At 47.3% G+C, this 23,426-nt stretch overlaps 1 protein-coding gene across 2 annotated transcripts in view; it reads right to left on the bottom strand.

Annotated features, from left to right (window-relative positions):
* The window catches only part of Asic2 (acid sensing ion channel subunit 2), a 1,042,689-nt gene that overhangs the window by 6,301 nt on the left and 1,012,962 nt on the right, over window positions 1-23,426 (bottom strand). For both annotated transcript variants that reach the window (XM_005327776.4, XM_078042466.1), the window contains exons 4-7: window positions 7,644-7,794; window positions 4,998-5,054; window positions 2,948-3,101; window positions 1,512-1,603 (exon numbers count right to left, since the gene is read on the bottom strand). In XM_005327776.4, the coding sequence (XP_005327833.1) occupies window positions 1,512-1,603; window positions 2,948-3,101; window positions 4,998-5,054; window positions 7,644-7,794 (454 nt within the window). The remainder of the gene's footprint in view (window positions 1-1,511; window positions 1,604-2,947; window positions 3,102-4,997; window positions 5,055-7,643; window positions 7,795-23,426) is intronic.

Here is a 23,426-nt window from a genome sequence, read left to right as displayed (position 1 = left end):
GATGGCTGAGGGTGTGCAAGTGGCACACGCTCTCATCACAGGAGGTACAGATGGCAGCATGATTTCCTCAGTGAGCTATTCTGGGTGGGAACAAGATGCTGGGAACAAGCTCATCCTCATATCTGATGCAGAATGACAGATTCAGAGCTCGGGCCCTCCTTACTGAGTGTGTGTGTGTGTGTGTGTGTGTAGAGAGAGAGAGAGACAGAGAGAGAGAGAGAGAGACAGAGAGAGAGAGAGAGAGAGAGAGAGAGAGAGAGAGAGAGAGAGAGAGAGAGAGAGAATATGCTGGGGAGGAAGGAGGAGTGGGGAAGCACATTATGAATCACTTTTAGGAAATACAGGTCAGACCCACCAGATTTAAGTGAGGGAGCTGGACCTCTACTTTGGGGCCCAGCTCATGAATCTATTGGCTACCTTTGACCACAATGACCTCGAAAGCCTGAGTGCCAGCCATCTTAACCCAGCTGGAAGTGAGCTCTGACTCAGTCCCTAGCCTCCTAGAGGAAGTGTAGAAATGCCCAGATGGACCCTGGGTCACTGGCCAGGTGACTGTCCAGGTGCCAAAACCTATATTGCTTCTGGACTTTCTCTGAGCTCGGGGTTTTATCCCATCTAACCCTTGCAACAAGCTCATAAACTGGGGGTTAGTAAATCTACTCTGCACCTCAGGAGGTCCAGCAAGGTGAAGCCATTGGCCCAGATTCTCACAGCTGTTTTGCAGCAGCCTTTGGGTTCAAAGCCAGCACGTCCTTCTGTACTTCCATGCAGAATGCACCTGTTCCTCCCAGGATGCTACTGTCACCTAGTTCTATCATGGGGACAATAGCTATTTCTTCCTTAGGGCATAGGCATCGCACTCTTTCTTGAGAGTGGGTGGTCCTTTGACTGTCCACTCTTGGAGGTCTTGTGAGTTTGGGGCTGGGCTGGGTCAGGGTGGAAATTAACTCCCTGTGTCCTCTGTGTGCCAGTGGGGTCTAGGGCAGCCGAGGTGAACTAGTGTGGGATGGCAGTCAGGTTGGTGGAGCTCTGGGGCAAGGGGGCCTTCTTTTGTGTTTGACAATGGACTCTTGGTGCAGCAACCTTGCTCTCCAGGCATGAGTTCATCAGGGACCTTGACTGTGTCAGGTGCCTGGAGACCACCCACCACAGAGCATCTCCTCCTTTCTTCTTCCTACAGCTCTTTGCTCCTTCCATACCCCAGGACACTGACTCCAACCCAGGGGCAGAAGACTGTGGAACCCAAGTAAGCAGGGCTGGAAAGCTCCCGAGAGACCCGTGAGCTCAACCTCCTCATTGCACAGAGTCCAGGGTCCAGGCTGAGAACTGAGCTGGGCCTAAGATCTCCACCACACGGGAGCTCTTCTCTTCTGGGTCAGGGGCAGTGTAAAGAAAGAGGGAGTGATTATTCGCTCCCTCAGAAAGCTTATATACCTATGTGTCTGCCTGCCCCCTCCACCTGCCCACCCCCTGGAGATGTGGAGATTTGTGCAACAGACACTCCGACTTACCAAGTAAGGCTGCGACTTCATACGCTTTCTTCTGTTCAATTGTCTCATAATTGAGAGCTTCAAAAAAGATATCCAGAACGAGGATGTTCTCTCTGCAGAGGGAATATTCAGTACCACACGCGGTTAGAGCCATCGGCGTCCACAGGATTGCCTGATTCAGCTTTCCCAAGGATGGATGGAAGAATGGAAGCCCAGGGAGCCTACTCCGAGGAACAGTGGAGCTGGAAATCAGGAGCCCTGACTCCTGCCTGGGACCACAGGCCTCTCCCAGCTGCCCTCGCTGGCCCTTGTCTCTCTACCTGCCACTTGGTATGTTTCCAGGTCTCCTGCCTGGCTTCCAAGACTCGGAGCCCCCACGAGCCTGCCCAGGTCTTTAGTATGAAAATGAATCCAGCAACCTCCTGACCAGGCTGGTGTTGGCTCAGATAGCTGCCCAGCTGACCTCCTGGGTGGTCCTGTCCACTTTTGAGAACCCCCCAAGTCCCTTGGAACTGACAGCAAGCTTCTCCTAGGAGGCGGCCCTGCCCTGGCTTTGCTGAGCAGCTGCCAAAGTCAGAGGATCTTCTAGGGAGCAAGCCCATGCCTGGCTGGGGTTTCCTGGCAGAAGCTCTCTTACACCTCTCCTGCAGGCAGGTGTGTTCACGAGGCCCATCTTGGCAGTGAAAGTCACTACCGCCTGCGGAATGCCTGCTAAGCAGCGGGGCCTGGCACCTCCGACTCCCATTTCCTTTAGCACTGCTCACCAGGCTCTCCACCTGTTGAGCAGAAGCTCTCCTGGGGTGGGTTCTGTCCACGGTCCTGACAGGAAGGAGTGGCTGGGGATGAGAGGAGCCAATCCTCCTCTCTCTGCACAGGAGTCGGCCTCCCCATTTCTTGCCTGGTTTACTGCCTGGTAACAGGCTCCCTTCTCCCCATCTGGCTTTCCACCCGGCTCCTATACTGCCGCCTGAAGGGTCTTTCTAAAACAGCGAAGTTGATTGCAATGAAATAAAATGAGAGTTCAGTTCCTTCCTCACACGGGCTGCCTTTCCAGTGCTCATCAGCCACATGGGCTGATGAGCACTGGAAAGGCACAGTGGCTGCCACACTGGGCGCCCCAGATAAGGAAGGCTTCCGTCGACGCAGGATGCTCCATTGGAAAGCAGGGGTCGACAGTACAAACTTGACCCTGTCACTCACCTCCTAACTGTTTGGCAGCTTCAGGGGGTCTCTTGGGATAAGTCTACCCCTTGCACCTTATAGCCTCCCTCCCTAGGAGTGGGGGGCCAATCCTTAACTCATCTTTGTCTTTATTCTGAATGCTAAACTCAGAGCTTGGAATGCAGCAGGTGCTCAATTAATGCTTGCTAAACTGAACTGGTGACCTTTGCCCTCCTCCCAGGTTTCCTCCTGACCCAGGCCTCCTTCCACCTCCCCATCATGCCCGTTTTACTTACGAGATGTATTTTTCTGATTTGTTAAATTTCTTCTCAAGGTACTTGGCTGACGTCTTGCTGGGGATCTTGACCATGGAGAGCTCTTTGTTGTATCGGGTTAGGTTGCAGGGGGTCCTGCAGAGACAGTAATTGCTGTCCTTTTCCGCCAGCAGACCTGGGGGTGGGGGAGAAGGAGCGTGGGGTCATAATCAGGTGTGGGGACTGGGGCTTCTGGCCCAGCCTAGAGGGATCTGAGCAGCTGGGAGGTGAGTTGGAAGGTGGGGGTGGGGGGGTTCTGGTCCTAAGAAACAGGGCTTGGGGGGTTATGGAGAGAGAGGAGCTGGGCTTTTATTATAGTCGGGGTCTTTTTTTCCTCCCCTTGCTTCATGTCAATCTTTAAAGATTGCTCAAATATTGTCACTTTTGGAGAATAAGCTTCAAAGGAGTCCTGGACTTTTGGGGGCTCTTTTTTCCTGCTCTTAGCCTCTGTGTTCTCATTCACAAAGTGGGCCACCATCAAAGTCTTCATGGGGACCACTGCACCTGGGGACCCAGTCCCTTTGGGGTTCCTGCTAGGGCTCCCTCTGAGCCAACGCCCAACTCCTGCACCTGCTGGGGTACAGGTGGTACAAATGCCCTCAATTCCTTTCCCTGGAGTCAATCTCCCTGCAGCTGGGACCCTTCTCTCCCTCTCTTCCCTTCTTCTAAACAGGTGACGGGGTGTAAGGCACTTCCCTTGGACAGACTTCTTGGCCAAACTTGAGCCAGGCTCTTCAGAGCCTTTCGGACTAAGTCTTGATCCTGGCCTCCTCCTTGCTGGGCCTACCTCGCCCCACTGAGCAGGAATCCTGCTAAGGGCGGTTTAGAGAGAATCCCAGCCCTTGATACCTCATCCCCCTGGCCAACCTCCAGCAAGCAGCCTAAGTGGGTTTCTCAAGAACCCTGCTGCCCCCGATGGCTCCTCTCTGTCAGTTTCTGTCCTCGGACTCCTTCACATCACTCGTTGGCCATGAGCACAGCTGTCTTTGCCGTCTTCTGGGTTGAGCCCCCTCTCTCTCCCCTGTCACTGTGGCCTTGACTCCTACTGCAACAGCCTCAAAGCTTCTTACCATCTGAACAAGTGTCAGAACAATGTTTTTTTCTTTTTTTTTCTTTAGTACCTGCCTGTTTACCCGTCTCTCTCTTTTTCATCTCATCTCCGTGCTTTCGGCCACCTCTGGGTCTTGTCCAGTCTTTATTCCAAAGACTGAATCTTTGAACACGTGAGAAGTCACTCCTTCTCCTCCCATCCCGAGTTCTTCTGGAACCATCGGGACGTGAGTGCGCGTCCAGCTCTGCCCCCACTTAGCTCCCTCAGGGACAGCTGCTGAATGCGCTTGAGCACACATTGTCTACACTGCTCCCTGCTTGTCTTGATTAGAATCCATTTTCCAGGACGGTAGAAAGGCAGCATGGAGAGCGGGGCTCGTTTGGGGGCTGCAGCGCCTCTGTGGGTTCTTCCTCCCTCCCGGAGCTCTGGCTGGGGGTCCAGCAGAGTTATTCTAACAGCAAACGCCCAGCAGGCTGCCGGAGGAGGAGGAGGACAGGGAGGGCTCTGTGCCTTCCATTTGCACACACGGAGTGTAAACCTAGCCTCACTCGCTGCCTTCTCCTGCCACCCAGGGCTCAACAGCGTATGGGAGGGAAAGACTGGTGGGCTCTGGGCTAACCCCAGCCTCTGTGTGAACCCAACCAAGCTACCCGGGAGCTCCTTGTCCATCATCTCTCCATCTCTGCCCTCTCCCTGCAGTCCTGAGCATCTGCAGTGCCTCATGAAACTCACTTCGTCTCCATCTCTACATCTGAACCTCCCTTCTCTCCGTTCTCCGTGACCCTCATCTTCTTGTACCAATTGTCTCCTGTCTTTTCCTCCTTCCTTCTCTCTCTATCCTGCCCCTGCAGTGAACCCATCTTGCCCAGCCCCATTTCCTCCCATCCCCTCCCGGTTCCTTTTTCTACCCCCACACCCAGATGATCTCCAAGATCTCAGTGTCACCCCCCCACGCCAGTACCTCTGACCCCCAGTACTGACCTAGGGCAGGCTCTGCACACTCCTTGTGCTGTTCAGGGGTACAGAAAGGGGCATCCCCTGTAAAGAAGAAACACCCAGAGGGAGAGTTAGGCAGAACCGGGCATACCAGCAGCACCCGCCTCCCTGGGCTCCGCACACTGAGCGCCTCCTGGGACCCGGCAGGCCAGCGGATTGTCAGAAGGGAGCACTGACCAGAGCTGGAAGGCTGATCTGCTCTGTGAGCCTGGCCAGGGTGCTCACCTCCTGAGCGGGAGACCATAGGGCCTGCGGACCCACTTCTCTCAGGTTGCTCCCTTGGGGATGGGTGGACACGCCTGGAGGACTGAGGGTGGGGAGGAGGTGAAGTCCCTTCTACGTCTGGGTGTGCATGATCTCCTTCAGCCTGAGCATGTAGGCTTCAGAGTAAGACACACGAATCCATTTCACCCAGGAGAGAGTGGAGGGCTAAGCTTCATGCCTTCCCGGGACCCACAGCCGGGTACCATTCAGGTGGGCTTTGGACAGGGCTCAGTGTCATCCCAGGCTGGGACTCTTCTCAGCACATCACGCTGTTGCAGGTGGCCAAGGTTGCTTTGGGATGCCCACCGCTCTGCCCTGAATCCCACACCAGTAACGGAGACATGACTTTACATTAGTAATAGTCAGGGTGTCAAGGACGGCCGCTTTACCCATTCGCCTCTGGCTCAGGTTTCCTAGGCGAAACCCCACGAGCTGCTGGCTCAGTCTGAGCCTCAGGCAAGTCCCATTCATCAGATTTGGATTGTCCTCTCTGGGCTCTTTTTGTAGAAGTCTGGGATCTTTTTTTTTCCCTTTTTATGAAATGCTCAAGTCCATTGTATTATCATTTCCTTATCAGTTAGCCCAACCCCCCCCCTTTTCAGAGCTGAAGGCTTGATATTCTTCCTGCTTTCCAATCATAACATTTTAGATGGCATGTTTCCTTTTCTACTCTGTCTTCCAGGAGGGTCAGAGGTGATTTTCATGTGAGTTAAGTAACACAATTTATTGTCTTACGGTTTTGAGGTCAGAAGTCAGACATGGGTCTCAAGGACTAAAGTCAAGGTGTTGGGAGGGAGGGGTTCTTCCCTGGAGGCTGCCGGGGAGAATTCAGATCCGTGCCTTTCCAGTTTCTGGAGGCTGCCCCAAGCTCACTGGCTGTCGCGACCCCTTGCCCGCAAGGAAGACGCAACTCGGGAATCTTCTTTCAGCGGTTTATTCAGGCCCTTGATATTTCTTCTAATGATCCTCGGATGCCCCTCCCAGCCTTAATAAAGCATCTCAAGCCCCAATGCGAAGCTGCCACGTGGAACTTTCTCATAGGGTGCTGAAAAACCATGCGCCAACTCTCCCAAATAAGGAGTTGTTTGTCACATACCACAGCGGAGTCAGCGCCATCTTGTAATGGCGACCATAGTCTGCATAAATGGCAGAGGCGGCTCACCACAACTGGCCACCCACCTTCCTTCATCTTCGGAGTGAATAAAACTGCATCTCTCTGGCCCTTCCTTCATAGGCACCTCTGTCCCTAACTGGGGAAGGAGGGTTGATTTCCTTAACCCCTGTGGTTACCTCATCTCTCCATCCTAACAATGGCCCTTTTAGACAGAGACAATTTGAAAGATCAATAATTCTAATTTTAGATCAATGTCTAACATCTTTACTAATTGGTTACTAATGAAGTAATTGAGAACCTAAGTATGAGGATGTTCACTCCAGGGTGGGTTATAACAAAGTAATTGGTGAGGAAGTCAGTGTTCAATAAGGATTTGTGAAATAATTGAAAGTCAGACATGATCATGAAACAGCAACCACAAAATGTAATGGCAATGTTCCTGGTGCATAGTAGGTCTCCATTCAATATGAATTTTAATTTCTCCTTGTCATGTGCCAATACAACCCCTGACTTTTACTTTGCAAAGCATTTTTTTTTAATATCGTGGCCTAATTTTGTCTTCCTAACAGCTAATGATTGTATTTTGAAGATAGCAAAAGCGAGAACAGAGAGGGTTAGTAATTTATACCATGTCACAAAGTGAGTAGAGGAGGCTGAAAGAGAATCCAAGGCCTCCTGCCTCGAGCCCCACACATTCTTTCATGCTGCAACATCAAACTCCTGCCAAAACAGCTTTCATTCCACGCTTCTTTCTGCCTGACATACCAGCTACCTCTAAAGAGATGGCTATATGCATTATTAGTCTGACAACAGAAGTGTCAGTACATGCACATTTGTTTGTTGGCTAATAGACTTTTGCCTCACTTGAAAGGGTGCTAGACATTTGGATGCAAGAAGGGAAACATCTGGAGGAAAGCAATAGACATCTGGATGTTGACGCACGTACCACGCCAGGTTGGAAGAATGGCAAACATCCAGTGGTCTGGGCACTAAACTCTCAGAGGTAAGAGCATCAAACAATTGGCAGACATATTGAACACTGGGCTAAATGTTTTCCAAACATCTGGGCACTCCTGGACACTAACTAGGATGCTGCCATGGTCGCTGGACTGAGTGTTTCCAGCTGCAGGGTAAATATTTAGGAACCAAATGACAGAACAACATTCCCTGGAGGATGTTCTTGCAGAACAGTGAAGTTTTTCCCATCAAAGTGAGAAATGCGAAGCAGGTCCCAGGGGGTCCCCGGCACCAACCTGGCATGTGGACCATGCGGCAGTTGCAGTTCTCCACGATGTAGCGGGTCTCACAGTCAATCCGACAGGCGGTGATACTGTAAACAGGAAAGAAGTCGAGCCCCATCTCCGAGGATCGGCACTCACCCCACGGCGGGGGCAGGTATGTAAGCTGCAAGAGAGGAAGGAAGGGGCAGTGGTTATCCCTGGAGGAGGATGCTGGTTCAGTCCCGACGGACACTCATTCAATCAGCAGACGGCTACTGAGCATGACAACCTACAACTGGCCTCATGGACCCTCCATATCTGGCACCAATAAGAGTTTTCAGATCTCACCTTTTACAACCTTCCATAAATGTAAGGAGGCCTCTTGCCCACACTGGGTCTTCTCACCTCCACACATTATCTCTCACCTTTTAGACTAACTAGGCTAAATTCCACCCCTTGGCTGGAGACAGGGGAACCTGGTGCCTGGACCTGGAGAGGCAAACCTCTGGGAGGAATCAGAATATAGCAATTTTAGGCATAACCATTGTTATTTATGATCCCTGATCATGCTGTGGATGATGACACCCCTCTGGGGAGAATGACATTCCCATTCTCAGAGGTCCAATGACCAGATATTTTCTTCTAGCATCTACGGTGCTTGCCTGATGGGGACGGGAAGGGAGGAGCATGAGAGAATTAATGCTTGTGGAGCACTTACTATGTGTTAAGGCCCCAGGTAAGTTTTTCACACCTATTTCTTAAGGTCGAAGAATAAAAAAATATGATAAAATATACAAATTTTAAGTGTCCAGTTCAAGTTCTGACAAATGTATCATTATGTAAACAGCATACCAACCAAGACTCAGGACATCGGTCACCCTAGAAAGCCCCTTCCTGTCCCTTTCCAGGCAGTCCCCCTTCTGCCCTGGCACTTTTATGGATTCCTTTAGCACAGCTTGGCTTGCCTGGTCTCACCACGTAATTACAAGTTTCATTATGTATCTGTCTGGCTTCATCCATGCAACGTGTTTTTGAGATTTTTACCCACCCTTCCGTCAGGAATTCATTCCCTTTTGTTGTTTCTGAGTGGTGTTTCATGTCTGAATGCACTACAATTTGTTCATTTGTTCACGATGGGTGTTTGGGTTGTTTCCAGTTTTGGGGTAATTATTGAAAAGAGCTGAACGTGTATTTAGGAGTCATTTTGTGCACAGGTATTGTAGTTTCTCTTGAGTCAGTGACTGGAGTGGACTAGCCAGTTCATAAACGAGATGTAGCTGTATTTGTATAAGAAACTGCCCAGCTATTTTATCTTCCCACTGGAGGGTAGGGGTTCTAAGTTTCTCCGCATCCATGTCAAAAATTCAAACATTGACATGGTCATCTTTCGGATCTTCATCCTTCTTGGAGGTGTAACTGGGTCACATGGCTGTTTCTGTGTGTAATCCCCTGGTCATTGATGATTTGGGGAACAACTTGATGTGTTCATTGGCCATTCATATATTCTCTTGTGTGAAGTATTTGTCCAAGTCTCTTGCTCATTAAAAAAAAAAATCTTGTTTATATTTTACTATGGAGTTGTGAGAGTTCTGCACATAGTCTGGATTCAAGTCCTTTGTCATATATATGTATCATGAATGTTTTCTCTATATCTCCTATCATCTGAGGCTTACCTTTTCTTTAATGCTATTGAATTTGCCTACTTTTAACATCAACTTCATTAAGATATAATTTATATATAATAAAATGCATCAAGTTTTATGTGCAATGTAATCAATTTTTTAAAAAATAATCACCCTAATCAAGATAGAACTCTTCCCAGTATCCCCCCAAATTCCCTATTTGCAGTCAAGTGCTCCTTACTAACCCTTAGGCAACCACTGGTCTCCTTTCTGTCATAAACTAACTCTGCCAGTCCTTGGATTCTATAAAAATAGAATAATAGCGTGTGATTCCTTTGTGTGGAGCTCCTTTCTCTTAGCATAATGTTTTAAAATTCATCCATGCTCTTGCATTCCTTATCAGTGGTTCATTCTTCTTTACGTTTGACTTTTACTTGATGATTTTTAGTCTTCATTCTTGCCCCACTGCAGTGGCTAGAAATTCCAGTATAATACTGGAAAAAAAAAAAAAACTGGAGAAAGAAGATATCCTTTCCTTGTTTCTGATCTTAGGAAGAAAGGGTTCATTGTTTCACCATCAAAAATGTTAGGCATATATTTTTCTTAGACCCTTGTTGGACTGAAGAATTCTTGTCCTACTTTGTTGAGAATTTTTAAAACAAATCATCAATGAATACTCTTATTTTTGCTGATACGTTTTCTTGCTTATATGGAGAGGATCACATAATTTTTCTCCTTTGTTCTGTTGCTATGGTGAATGAGATTGATTGATCTCCACATGTTGAGCCCCCACCCCCCATATTGCTAGGGTAAACCCCACTTAGTCATGATTTATTATCGTCTCTATATTGCTCTATTTGATTTGCGAATATTTTGGGGGAATATTTTTTGTCTCTATGTTCAAGAGGGATATTTACTTGTTATATCCCCATCAAGTTTGGTTATTGGGATTACACTGGCCTCATTAAAAACAAAAAGTTATGAAGTGTTTCCTTTTTCTGTTTTTTTTTTTTTGGAGTTTGTGTAGACTTGGTTTCATTTCTAACTTAAATGCTTGGTTGAATTTACCAGTGAAGCCATCTGGACCTGGTGATTGTGTATGTGCATGTGAAGATTTTAAATTATGAGTTCAATTCCTTTAATAGATACAGAGACATTCAAATTTTCTATTTCTTCATGCGCTAGTTTTGGTAACTTGCAGTTTTTCCCCCAAGGAATTTGTTCATTTTATCTCCATTTTAAAATGTATTGGCATAAACTTGTCTGTAATATGCATTTATCATTTAAAAATGTCCATTGAAGTGGTAGTGATGCCCTCTCATGCTCAATGGTGGTAATTTGTGTTCTCTTTCATTTTTCTTGCTATTGATTTCTAATTTAATTATACTTTGCTCAGAAAACATATTACCCATGGTTTTATTCCTTTGAAATTTATTGAGATTTGTTCTATGGTCTAGCATATATTCTAACTTGGTGAATGTTCCATGTACACCTGAAAATAGTCATTTTGTAATTCTTGGTTTAGTATTTTGAAAAGGCAATTAGATTATGTTATTTGATAGTATTGTCCAACTCTTCTCTATCTTTTCTGAATTGTTTTTGTCTACTTCTTCATCAATTAATGAGAAAGGAATGTTGAAATCTGTAACCATGACTATGAACTTATTCATTTCTTCTTTTTGTTCTGTCAATTTTTGCTTTGTGTATTTTTGGAACTTATTATTAGGTGCATACATATTTAGGAGGGTTAGATCTTTCTAATGAATTGATCTTGTTATCATTGTGAAATAATCCTCGTTATCTCATGCACTGTAAGGGTATTAAAGTTTACTTTGCACAGTAGCTTTCCTATGCTTACTATTCATCTTTTTCCATTCTTTATTTTTTTTTTACTTTTAACCTGACAGAATCTTTTTATATTTAAGACATATATCTTGTGAACAGCATATTTGAGTGTTGCTATTTTATCTTACCTGACAATCTCTGCCTTTCAATTGGAGGGTTTGATCTATTTGCATATAATTATATCTTAATGTAATTCTTGATTCATTGGGATTGAAATGACCATCTTGCTCTCTGTGGCTATTTTAATATCTTTTTTCTTTCCTGACTCCCTTTGAGTTAACTGAATATTGTTTTAGTAGTTCATTCTACCTCTTCTAGTGGCTTTCTATTTATACTCTTTGTATTGCTATTATTTTTAATTGTTGCTCTAGGATTTATAATAGTCATCCTTAATTTATCACAATCTACCTCGAATTAATATCTCATGACTTCATACACAGTTGCATTTATATTTTTCTGTTCTTTGTGCGATTGCTGTTATGTATTTTATTTCTACATCAGTTATTAACACTTTAGTTCAATGGTAATATTATTTTTGCCTTGAATAGTCCACTGAATTTAAAAAACTAAGAAAGCTTATATTTTACATTAACTCATATATATATATATTTCATTCTTCCTCACTTATTTTATGGATCTGAATTTTCCAGTTGATAAAATTCATTTTTAGGCTTAAGAAATTCTCTAACCTTTCTTATAGAATGAGTTTACTTATAGCAACATTTCTCATTTTTCATTTATCTATGGGATATTTTAGGTTTTTTTGAAACATATTTTAGCTATAGATAGAATGATAGATTGATAATTATTTTCTTTCAATATTTCAAGGATGTTATATCCCTATCTTCTGGCCATTGTTTCTGATAAGAATCAGTCATTATTTCCCTGCATGTATTATTTTATTTTGTTTTTTCTCTCTCTTTCTGAGTGCTTTAAAGATTTACTAACATTGATTTCCAGAATCTCAGCTATGCCATACCTCGGTGTGGTTTTCTTTGTATTTTTTCCTGTTTGGGATTTTGCTGAGCATCATAAATCAGTGGAATAATGCTTTTTGAACAATTTGGAAAAATATTGACCAACATTTCTTCAATTATTTTTCTGTCCTGTTCTGTCTCTCCTCTCTGGGATATCAATTTTATGGACGCGGTTACTCTACAAATCATTGGGGCTCTCTTCCTTTTATTGTGTGTTCCATTTGAAAAATTTCTATTAACCTGTCTTCAAGTGCAATGTTCATTTATTGTTTTGTATCCAAACTTCTGTTGATTCCATTCAGCAATTTATAAATTTCAGGCATTGTATTTCTCAGTTCTAGAACTTCCCCGTTCCTTTTTTTCTTTAAGATTCCATATCTTGCCTAAAAATCTACTGTTTACATATTTTCTGCACTTATTTAACATGTTTATCATAATTACCATAACGTTGCTGTCTTCTGATTCCAACACTGGGGTTACATGTAGATCTCTTTTTTACTGATTGCTTATTTTTGTTTTCATGTTTTCCATCTTGCCTGGCATGTCTAGTAGTTTTCGATCGTATACTAGACATTGTAAATAAATCTGAATAGCTTACCTTCCTCTGGGTGGAATGGAGTTTTGCTCTGTGGGTATTTAAATTTATGGTGAATTACTTTGATTTTTGTGGAGGCATTTTTAAAGGCTTTGTTGAAGGGTGGGCATGTTTTACAGTTTTGCCCTTAGACCTGAGCAATAAGCCCTTGGTCTTGGGGTGAGAGCTTTGCTCCTAAAGAATGACACTTCTGGGTTTCCATGGGAAAGTCATTTATCAAGTCTCACTAATGGTGAGACATGAATTACGCCTCTGCAGTGGCAGCTGCTGGGAGATGACTGAGCTCATTCAACTAAGCTACTTGGAGTCTCTCTCCATTCATACGCAGTTCAAGATTGGCCCAGGATTTTAGGGACCTTTATATAAAATTCTGGGGGGGGTTCCTTTTCTGTGGGTTCCTCTTTCCCAGGATTCCCTCTTTCAATTTTTAGCCCTCCTGGCAACCCTGAACTTTGCTTTCTGTTCCTTCAACTTTATACCCGCTGATTTCTGGTTCAATTTTATCCCCGATGTTCCTGTAGGATTTTGAAATGCCCCCAGGAGAGAGGTCAGGTGAATAAAAGTGCGTTTCCCCAAGTGCGGGTCCCTCCGTTAAAGGACTTTATACTCTTCAATTTGTGACTGCTTTTAGTCGCTCTTTAGTGCAGCCCAAAAGTAGTTTTAAATATTTCATCTAGAGTTTACGATTGCTATTTCCAGGAAGGTGAGTCTGATAATAGCTGCTCTACCATGACTCAGAACCCAAACTCTCCAGACTTATTTAATATTTACAGGACTCTCTCGAGGTAGGCGTTCCTATGTTTATTTTATTGATGGGAAAATGGAATTTCAGAAAAAGTTAAGACACCTATGCCAGGTCACACACCTAGTGAGTGGCAGAGCCTGCCTGCAAACTGAACCTAGGAACTTCTGAATCCAAAGTCACGCTTGTCACGCTGTCCTGCTGCGTTGCCCCCACAGGGCAAAGAAATCAGTGGGAAGAAAAGAGAAAAATTCCAAGGAGGACTTTTCAGAACTGTTCCCTTTTGTTTTATTATTATTATTTTTTTAAGTTGTAGTTGGACCCAATACCTTTATTTCATTCATTTGTTTTTATGTGGTGCTAAGGATGGAACCCAGGGCCCCAAGCATGCTAGGTGAGTGCTTTACCGCTGAGCCACAATCCCAGCACCCTGCCCTTTCCCTTTTGTTTTTATCCAACTGCCCATTACTCTCATCTTGCTGCCTTGGGATCTATGAGTGTGCTGTGCTTTCCCAGATTTCTTGGTTGAACTTGGATAAATCACGGTGTCAGAGGGACCTTCGTTTCCATAAATAGGGAGGACTTGAGGGTAGAGGGTGGACATTGTATGATTTAGAATGGATTAGGTCCCCACATTGCTCAAGACTGGATCCCCCAGGAAACAAACTGGATCTGGGAAGGACAAATCAGGCCACAGGGTCGAGTTGGGAATCTCAAATGATGTAAATTGTCTTCAGGAGAGGGGGCTGATTTCCTTTCCTTCTGCTAAAAAAAGTCCTTAAAATGGACGTCAAAGGGGCTGGGGTGGTGGCTCAGCGGTAGAGCGCTCGCCTAGCACGGGTGGGACCCGGGTTCGATCCTCAGCACCACATAAAAATAAAGGCATTGTGTTGTGTCCATCTACACCTAAAAAATAAATATAAATAAATAAATAAAGGTATTGTGTCCAACTATAACTAAAAAATAAATATTAAAAACAATGGATGGTGAAAGTTGGTGGGGGAAGCTCCAGGGACAGACTAAAGCTTGCTGAGCGGCTTCCCTGTTCCTCCTTGGCCGTGGCCACGATTCCCATTCCCTTCCTACTTTGCTGTGGCTCTGAAGCCTCTCACAGCAGCAACAGCTGGAGAATGACAGCGTGCACAGCGCTGACTCTTGCTTACCAACGAGTGTCTGAAAGTGGGCTGGAGTGTTTGTTTATCCCGGGCAAGAGAAGCCTCACGGGGACCCTGAAGCACCATCTTCAAATATCTGAAGGATTGTCTCAGGGAAGAAGAATTAGGTTTGTTCTCTGGCATCCCAAGGGAAAGGTAGACAGGAGAATGGCTACCCTAAGGGAAGTGGAGAGGGTGACATTTGCTGATGGTCCAGGCACTGAGCTAGGCGCATTACAGCTTTCCTTTATTTGATGTTGAGGTTGCCTTCTGGCTCAACCCAAGGAAGAACTTTCTCACCTGCGAGAATCATTCAATAATAAAGTTATTATTATGCACTTGGAAGCCAGCTCCCCGTTACCAGGGCTGTCTGAGCAGAAGCTATGCAAGTCCTTGGCAAGGATGGAAAGAGAGACTCGAGCACTGTGTGGGCGATTGCGTGAGATGGCATCTAAGGTCTCCTAAGCCCCTGCGTCTGATCATAGACCTTAAACTTATTGTTATAGTTTGAGAATCAGAGACAGTGGAATGACCCGTATATGAACTCTACCCTTTCCTGAGCCAGCCTTGGGACTTTTGTTAATTTATACAGCTCCCAACCCCCAGACCTTGTTTTCAGTCTCTTCATCTGATTTAAAAATAAGATAGGTGAAGTGCCCTGCAGAAGCTCACAGGTACTCAGCAAGATCTCATCTCCTTCTCTTAGCAAACTCATTCATGTTTTTCCGTCTGTTCATTCATTCATCCAACAAGTAGCCAACCTCCTCCTCTGTTGTCTTTACAGTTGGGCTCTACAGACCAGAAAATCTCTGCTCTTTTTGGCTTTGGTTATTTCGAGTTGTTTCTCATGATAAAAGACTCCTGTCCAATTCAGACATCAGTCAAGATATCACCGGCAACATGTCAGGAGAGCGATCCGGGCTGGAATTAGGAATATGGGAGCCCTGGATGTGTAGGAAAGCAGGGTGGACGAGCTAGTCCAGGGGAAGAGGATGCTTGAGCCTGGAGCCTTGCATTGACTTGACAACTCATTCCCCCTGCTCTCTCCACGGTGCCACCAAACTGGCGGCTTTGATAATGGCTTGAATTGGTGAACCGAACAAGTAACTCAGAACTTTGGATACCCTTTCATTGCTTCAGGGTCTTTCTGGGGGATTCTCTCCATGGCTGTGTTCATTTTATAGAGAGAAGCTGATGTTCGCTTCTGATCTGCCTCTGGTCATCCCCTGGTTGTTCCTCAACCCCTGGCCTCCCCTATCTCCCTGAGACCCCAGATCCTGAGGCTCACCAGCAGGTGGCGCTGCAGCCGGCACAGCTGCCCCAAGGGCGCTCTGGAGTCTCAGCGGTGGTGAGGGAGTCCAGCCGGTCTCCTAGGCCATGACCTTGTTGGGTCTGCAGCCCTCTGGCTGAGGTTTGGACTTGGATGCCACCATGTGTAGGTGCTGAGAGGACAGTGGCAGTGCTTAGGAATATGTTATTTCTGCTTCTGGAAAGGTAGGAAGGCACAGGAGGAGAGAGAGAGGAGGAGGAAAGCAAGGAGAGACACCTACCTAGTGCATTCCGTACCCACCTGGCTATTTTTTTTTTTTTTTTTAATGTCAGTCACTTGGCCACCTGCTTCAGGAATTGGATATGATGCTCCCTAGGATCGATTCCCTTTAGGATCTGGGATACCACTGAGGCCTCCTCCCCAGGACGAGATCCTTACCCTTGTTATGGCCTGATCTGGCCTCTTCCTCTTTGTCACTCACCCTTGTGGCCGAGGCCCACCTTCTGCTGGCTGTGGCCTTGTGAAGAGCCTGTGCTCTGTGGTCTAGACTAAGCTAGTTTTGAATCCTGGCTCTGCCACTTCCTGACCTGGGGAAACTTGGGCAAGAGCTGGGCCTCTCTGACTTTCCATTCTGCCTGAGCCTCAGCCCTGAAGTATTAAGCTGTGTTGGAGGGATGCCTGGAGTTTTGGACGTGACAGGCATGTGTAACCCACCCGTTCCCCTTGGCTGACATCTGGTTATGTGTTCTGGGTCATGAAGATGGTGCCTAAAACTCATCCCTTGTTAAAGTTTCTGGAAAGTCCACTTGCCTAAGGTTTTAGAACCCAGGGAGGATATCTGAGGGAGCTGGGGTAGGGGGTGGTCTTTGACTGGAAGAAGCCTCCACTGCCTTTCCACCTTGCCTGATCCGGGCCCCTCTCCATCTTTTTTTTCTCTCCTTCTCTCCTTCCTCTTTCATCACTTCCCGCGCTTCCTTACTCTTTCCAGAAGCAGAGTCAAGTCATAACTAAGCAGTTTCATCACTCTCTGACATCTTGGCTCCTGGCCACATCCTTTCCCACAGAGTCTCACCTTATGGTATTTTTCCCAAGAAAAGGCAGTCCCCTTCCTAAAGGAATCCTAAAGCAGGATGTGAGAATATTTTTTTCTGCCCTGCGGTTTGACAAGAGGGAATACCTCTCCAAGGCTATCTGATGCATAATGGATGCTGAATAAACCAAAGCCGTGGTCTCACTGTGTGTCCTCACTGTGCCTTCCTGTCCCCCTGACTAGGGGGTGCGCTCAGGGAGTACAGAGAGCCCTGGCCTGAGCCATGCCTTTGCCTCAGGGATGCTGAAGTGAGTTCGGATGACCTGTGTCACCCACCCGTTTTGTGAGACTTCCAAAGTCTTCTCTCCGAGATCTCTATCTGCACTTGACTGGCCAGTGAACTAGCATCCAGCTGTGCGGACCAGCAATGAGTGGAACTATTAGGGCAGGAATGGTAACCTCTCAGGGTCTTACTTATCTATTTCCTAAAATCAGGGGTCCGCACAGATCGGTGCTGAACTCTGGAGTCTTCGAAGTCTTTGGGTCGATGCATCTTGCTTAATGCAACCCAGAGCGTGGCGTGGTGAGTGGGTGGGCTGCTCTCAGACAACTTAGCTGGTTTGACTGTCTGGCTTAGAAAATATTCTCTTCCCTTTTTCTGTCTGGAGAAATGGATCAAGACAAGGCCGGCGTGACCCTGGTTCAGAGCCAGCAGCAAATCCTCACTTCTTGGGAAAACTTGCCTGGAGAGCGGGAGGGAGAGATCCCCTTTGTGGTCTCTTTTCAGAGAAGTCAAGGGGTGTTCAGCTTGCTCAGCAAGGCTCCCATTGACGGGAGAGTGTCCGCCCTAGGGAGGTGGCCTCTGGGCATGCAGGGAACAGGGATTGGTGGGGAGAGTCTGGGCTGTCACTTTGTTGGGGGCCTCAGAAGGGCTTTTGTTAGCCCAGCCTGCCCAGCGGTCCAGCCTAGTTGAACAAACACTTCATTAACTCCTAGGATGAGTCAGGTCCCAGGCTGGGCCCCCGGAGCCATGGAGGTGAGTAAAATAGTAACCCGCACTTGAAGAGCTCCTGTTTCTCAATGTGTTGAGAAATGTCCCCAGACCCTTAGGGGGACATTATCCTCCAGCCATACAGAGCTGAGGGGTAGTGAGGGAGACACAATGCTATGGTCCCCATGGGCTCTGTATTGGAGTAGACCCTGCACTGGGTCACGTCTGAATCCTGGACTAGTAAATAGCCAAGTTTTCTTGTATGACCTTGAAAGTGACATTCAACTTCTCTGTCCCATCTGTAAGGGGCTCTGTGCTCTGAGAGGATGCAGGTTCCAGGACCAGGTGCCCCCTGCTCCCGAGGTTCCCCTGCTCCTAGCCAGGGTCCATGAGTGCCCCCCCACCAACTTTTTTTTTTTTTAACCTTCCACTGTAAATATAAACTTCTGTCTCACCCACTCAGATGGAGAAGAAATCAGAACCTGCTTTTTTGAGCTGTAATTTTCGGTTTGATGTTTTTATTGCATCCTGCCGAGTGATTTAAGTGTGTTCACAAATGATTATATTGTGCTCCTTTTAAACAATTCTAAAATCAAATAAAATACTAAAATCCAATCCACCAATCAGTCGGTAACAGAGGCGGCAAAGGGGTCTCAGGGGAGACATGTCCTTGCAGGCAGCGCCAACGCCTCGAGGCACTCTCCTCTCTGCCCCTGCCCCGCTGCAGGAAGAGTTCAAGCCACAAGGGCAGAGCAGAGAGGACGGAATCAGGGACAAGAAAAGCCACCGTAAAGAAGCAGTGATAATCACATCTGCCAGTTCATGTGCCCCTATTCCGTGTCTGGCCATGTGGTAGGTTTTTTTTTTTTTTTTTTTTTAAGAATACCACCTCTTTTAATTCCCATGATGACACTGTGAGATGAGATACTGCTTTCCCAAATGACTGACTGTAGACTAATTAGTGGTGTAAACCTAGCTGACATTTATAGAACCCTTACCAGGTGGCGGGCAGTTTTCGAAGCATTTTCCTAGTATTGACTCACTGGATCCTCATAACAACCTTATGGGATTGGTGCTTTTACGATCTCCATTGTATATCTGGTGAAATTGGTGACCAGGGAGGTTAAGTGACTCTGGCCACATGCGTAGCAGGTCGCCGAGCCGGGATTAAACCCCTACCATCTCTATTTTCAACAACCACCTTATATTTCTTGCCTAAAAGAATATACCACAACAGGTTGGGGCCACAGGAGGCAGAAGTCATTCCTGGGGAAGCCGTTGGTTGGAGGCCATCACAGAGATCTGAGAGATGGGAACATGTGTTCTTCATCTTGCCCGACTTCCCATTGCTAAGACACGGCAGCGGCAGGATCCAAACCCAGGTCTGTCTGATGGCTGCCTCCTGAGTGGGAGTCAGGACCCCTCTTAATTGTGGCTCTGCTGTTCACACAGTGTCCTCTTTAGGGACATAGCTTTTTGGTCCGCAGCATCTGGGTTCTGAATGGACAGCCCCGAGGTGTACACTAGTACAGGCTGTGCTCTACAAGACGCACCGGGGGACTGCTCCCTTACCCCTGCCTCCTGGGCATATGGCAGACATCACCAACCAATAAGAGACAAGACCCTAGAACTTATCTAAACACTGCAACTTGATTAAAATTGGAACCGAGAGGAAGCATTCCATTCTGAGAGGCTTCATATGCAGAAACCATCAAATCACACATTGCTAAATATTCGCATAGAAAAGACAAAACTTATTATGCACCATTTAAATACAAGATGTGCTCGACATGACTTCCCTGCAAGAGCAGTAACCACAGCCTGCTCTCTTTGCGAAGGAGCATCCCTAGCAGACCTTGTGGGCCAATCAGACCATACAAGGCATCACCCAATCAGAATTCGGCTACTCCCCCTCCTGCCCTGAAGCCACCCTCCTCTGTTTGTTGTGCTGGCTGGAAACTAAGTAGCAGTAGTAGCTGATGTAGCACTTTAACAAGCATCAAAAATCAATTTAAAAAGTGAATTATCCATGATTTGTGACTAATAATAAAATAATAAGTGTATATTCATTGCAAAAAATGTCTATGAGTGGGAGAGAATGTGACAAGAGCAGAAAATGTGAATTGGTTATGTGCAAAAAAACACAGGAGGATGCTCTTTTGAAAGGAAAGGCAACTCATAGACGTGTCTCATTCAAACACGACTTTCACCTTGGGCCCTGCTAGCTCTGGATTTGCCTCTGAAGTTCTGCAAGGATACTTTTGGCTTTGGAATTATGGGGATAGAGGCAGCCTCTGCAGTTTTGTTTTCATCCATCTATCTGAAGGTCCATCCATCAGTCCATCCATCCATCAGTCTGTCCATCCATCCATTCATCCATCCGTCAGTGGGTCCATCCATCTGTCCATCCATCCATCCTACTGTTGTGTTCATCCATCCATCAATTCCTTTACCCTTTTGTTCATCTCTCCATCCATCTACCTATCCACTCCCTCACCTACCCATCCCTGCCTGTACCCATCCATCCATCATTCATCCATCATTCATCCTCCTTCCCACCCAGCCACCCACACCCATCTTCCACATGCCCAGTGAACACTTAGTTAGCATCTGATTGGTTCTAGGAGCACTTCTGAGTATTGAGGCTCTGAAGATGAGTAGCATGTGGTTCCTCTGTACATGGAGCTTACAGTCTAGTAGGATAGAAAACCTAGGAGTAGTGGGGGTATTAAGGAGGGTGTAGTCAGGCCCATTTGGAGTTGCTCAGAAAAGATTTTCTGGGGGTGATGGTCTCCTTTGAACTGAGGTAGATCAGTGTGGGAAGTGTTCTGGGGAAAGGCAACTCATAGGCAAAGGGATAGAAGTAAAAGGAGGTCTGGCTGGGGTGGGGGTGGGGGAGCCTCAGGCCACGCGGGAGGTGGATGTCTGAGTGTCAGGCTTGGGCGCCGTGCTCAGAGCCTGGGGAAGAGCCCTGATGCAGCACCGGCTGAGTGACTGAAAAATATTCCATCATTGCTACTGTGAACCCGGCGCAGGTGGTGCATAAACATCGCTCCCAGGTATAGCCTGGACTGACTTCATGCCCACCCCTCCCTAGTGTAAGAGCTTCTTGGCAAAAGAGCATTTTGAGTGTGTCTGGGCATGCGGACACTCCATTATCATCACACCTTCATCGGGACACAATTTCCTGGGCCAGGGCTGTCAGTGGCAGCAGGTGTGTTCTCCCCAACTTGCCTCGGTGTGGGACTTGTTGGTTGAAATAAGGAGAGGTGAAGTGGTCCAGGGATGCAGGTGGGGAGATGGCCTCTCCCAGAGGAATGAGCCTGGGCTTAGAGTCACACCCGCTGGGCTTGGCCATACTCACAGGCCGATGTGGGGCCCGGCCCTTCACCTCTTGCAGCTCAGCTCCCTCCGGTCCCTCCAGCCCTAGGCCTGGCTGTTACTGTAAGAGTGCCTTTGTCTTTCCCTGCCTAGGACCCAGGCAGGCCCAGCACCCGACCTGTCATGAGACCCCCATGACATAATGCTGGGAGTCCTCTAGCCTGTTCCCCTGACCAGCACTCTCAACTCTACATGCCGGAAAGTGTCAATTTGGATTTCAAACTGCATCTCTGCCTTGTTTTTTCCCCTTCATCCCCCACTCCTCTTCTTTTCCTGCTTGAATTTCCATCTTTCTTAGAAAATCCCTCAGTCCAACGGTCCACTCTCCAAATTTCATCCCACTGAACAATACAAAAGAGGCCGGCAGGCGTGACCTCTCTCCAAGCTAACCTGGACGATCTCAGAGCTGCCTTGGTGGCACCTGGGTACATACGGTGCTGCTCCCCTGCATGCTCCGTCCGCTCACTGGGACTGAGCGTGGAGAAGGCCTCAGGAGAGTGCTCTGGGCTGGCCCTGAGCAGGCTGGTTTCCTGGTACTGCAGTCCCATCTGGGTTTCTCTCTGCTCCTTGGCTAGTCATCTATCTTCAATTCCCATCATCCCACTCCTTCTGCTTAAAATACATTACATTTACATGGCAATGGGGACACTCCTGTGTGAGTGGGAGGGCGGGGGATGGAGTTGGGGGTCAGGAGTGTTTGTGGGGGCACAGATAGGCCTCCATCCACGATCTCTTTTGGAATAGGGGCCTGATATGACCTTGATTTTTGTAATGGGCATTTTTGTAGTGGACGTTGGATCCAGGTTGGCACGTTTACTTAAAGTACAATGCATTTGCTACAGGTTTGGCTTTAGCTCTGTTAAAAAAATGCATTTTCCATATATCTGGAGGTAAGGGGATGTTCATTGTCTCTGGGTGGCTTCCACCCAGGCTGGGAGTATGAGTAGGTGGTGTGTGTGTGTGTGTGCGTGTGTGTGTGTGTGTGTGTGTTGGGGGGCACTGAACACAAGAGAGCCCTGCTCAGTTTTGGCCTCTAACACTCTCTTGTCCTCCCCTGGAGATCCCCCTGCACCTCAGTCCCACCAAGCCCCAGAGCAGCTTCTAAGCTACCTAGATATGTGTTCAGTACCAGCCTCAGGTCCTGGCCCTAAGGGAAGAAGGAAGGAAGGGGAAGAATGTTGAGCCCCTGCCTGAGCAGCAAGGGGCCAGGGTCCCTGCATGTGTAGGGACCTTCAGTCCATCCTCCCAATCCTGCTCCAGATAGGGGTCGGCCCGCTCCCCCAGCCGCAGCGGCAGCACGGTGACAACTCATGTCTGACACCCCTCCCGCCAAGCTCTGCAGAGGCGTCATCATGAGCCTGTCCGCCTTCTCCCTCCGGGATTGTACCAGGACTGTACCGTGACAGTAGGAGGCCCACAGGGTGAAAACAGCCCCGGAGCCTGAATGAATTTCCTCCCCGCACTGTGATACGGTGTGATGGTGTGTTTCAGGCTCCCTTTCATCCCTCTGAGCAGAGATGGCCTAGCAGGGAGGCTCGGTGCCTGAGGAGCAGTTGCCGTAAAATCCATCTTTTTACTGCTGCCTTCCTGGAGCTTTTCAGTGGGGGGATAGTGGGCCTCGAGGGGCAAAAAAACAGGGATGGTTTCCATGGGCTTCTGCAAGGGCGAGATGTGGCATGGAAGGTTTCTGCTCCTGAGCCACTTCTCACCCTCAGCGGGAGCGGTGAGCTCTCAGCACTATCTTTGTGGCTCAGTTCGGCACCAGCTGGGGCGCCTGCTTTGGATCTAGGCCAGTTCCCTGGTTTTGGTGTTTATAATATCACACCGTGTTCCATAAATCCCCAAATAATTAATTTTCACAGGGGGCTCATGAGAGTTTTAATAACCCATCTATCACTCTTACTTATCCCCACTGCGGCTCCCCTGCCCCCATCTCTAGCCGTGCCTTAATTCTTGGCACTTTAGGCCCCATTTCTTACGGAGATGAGAGTTACTTTGCAACATAAAAAAACCTGACTTTTCCCCTGAATGATTCCAATGTTGTATGGCTGAGCTGGGGTCTTGCGTGGCTCCCAGCACTAAATTTAAAGACCGAGGCACATCCATGAGGCACCTCAGTGGGGACTGGACAGATGCCACTCATTCATGGATTTGACCTTGATTCCTTAGAGCCTTAGGAAGTACCTCCATGGGAAGATCGATACACCTG

Source organism: Ictidomys tridecemlineatus, chromosome 3, assembly GCF_052094955.1.
Source record: "Ictidomys tridecemlineatus isolate mIctTri1 chromosome 3, mIctTri1.hap1, whole genome shotgun sequence".
NCBI classification, from domain to species: domain Eukaryota; kingdom Metazoa; phylum Chordata; class Mammalia; order Rodentia; family Sciuridae; genus Ictidomys; species Ictidomys tridecemlineatus.
Note: the sequence above shows the minus strand (reverse complement) of the source record. Positions and strands in the feature narration are given on the sequence as shown.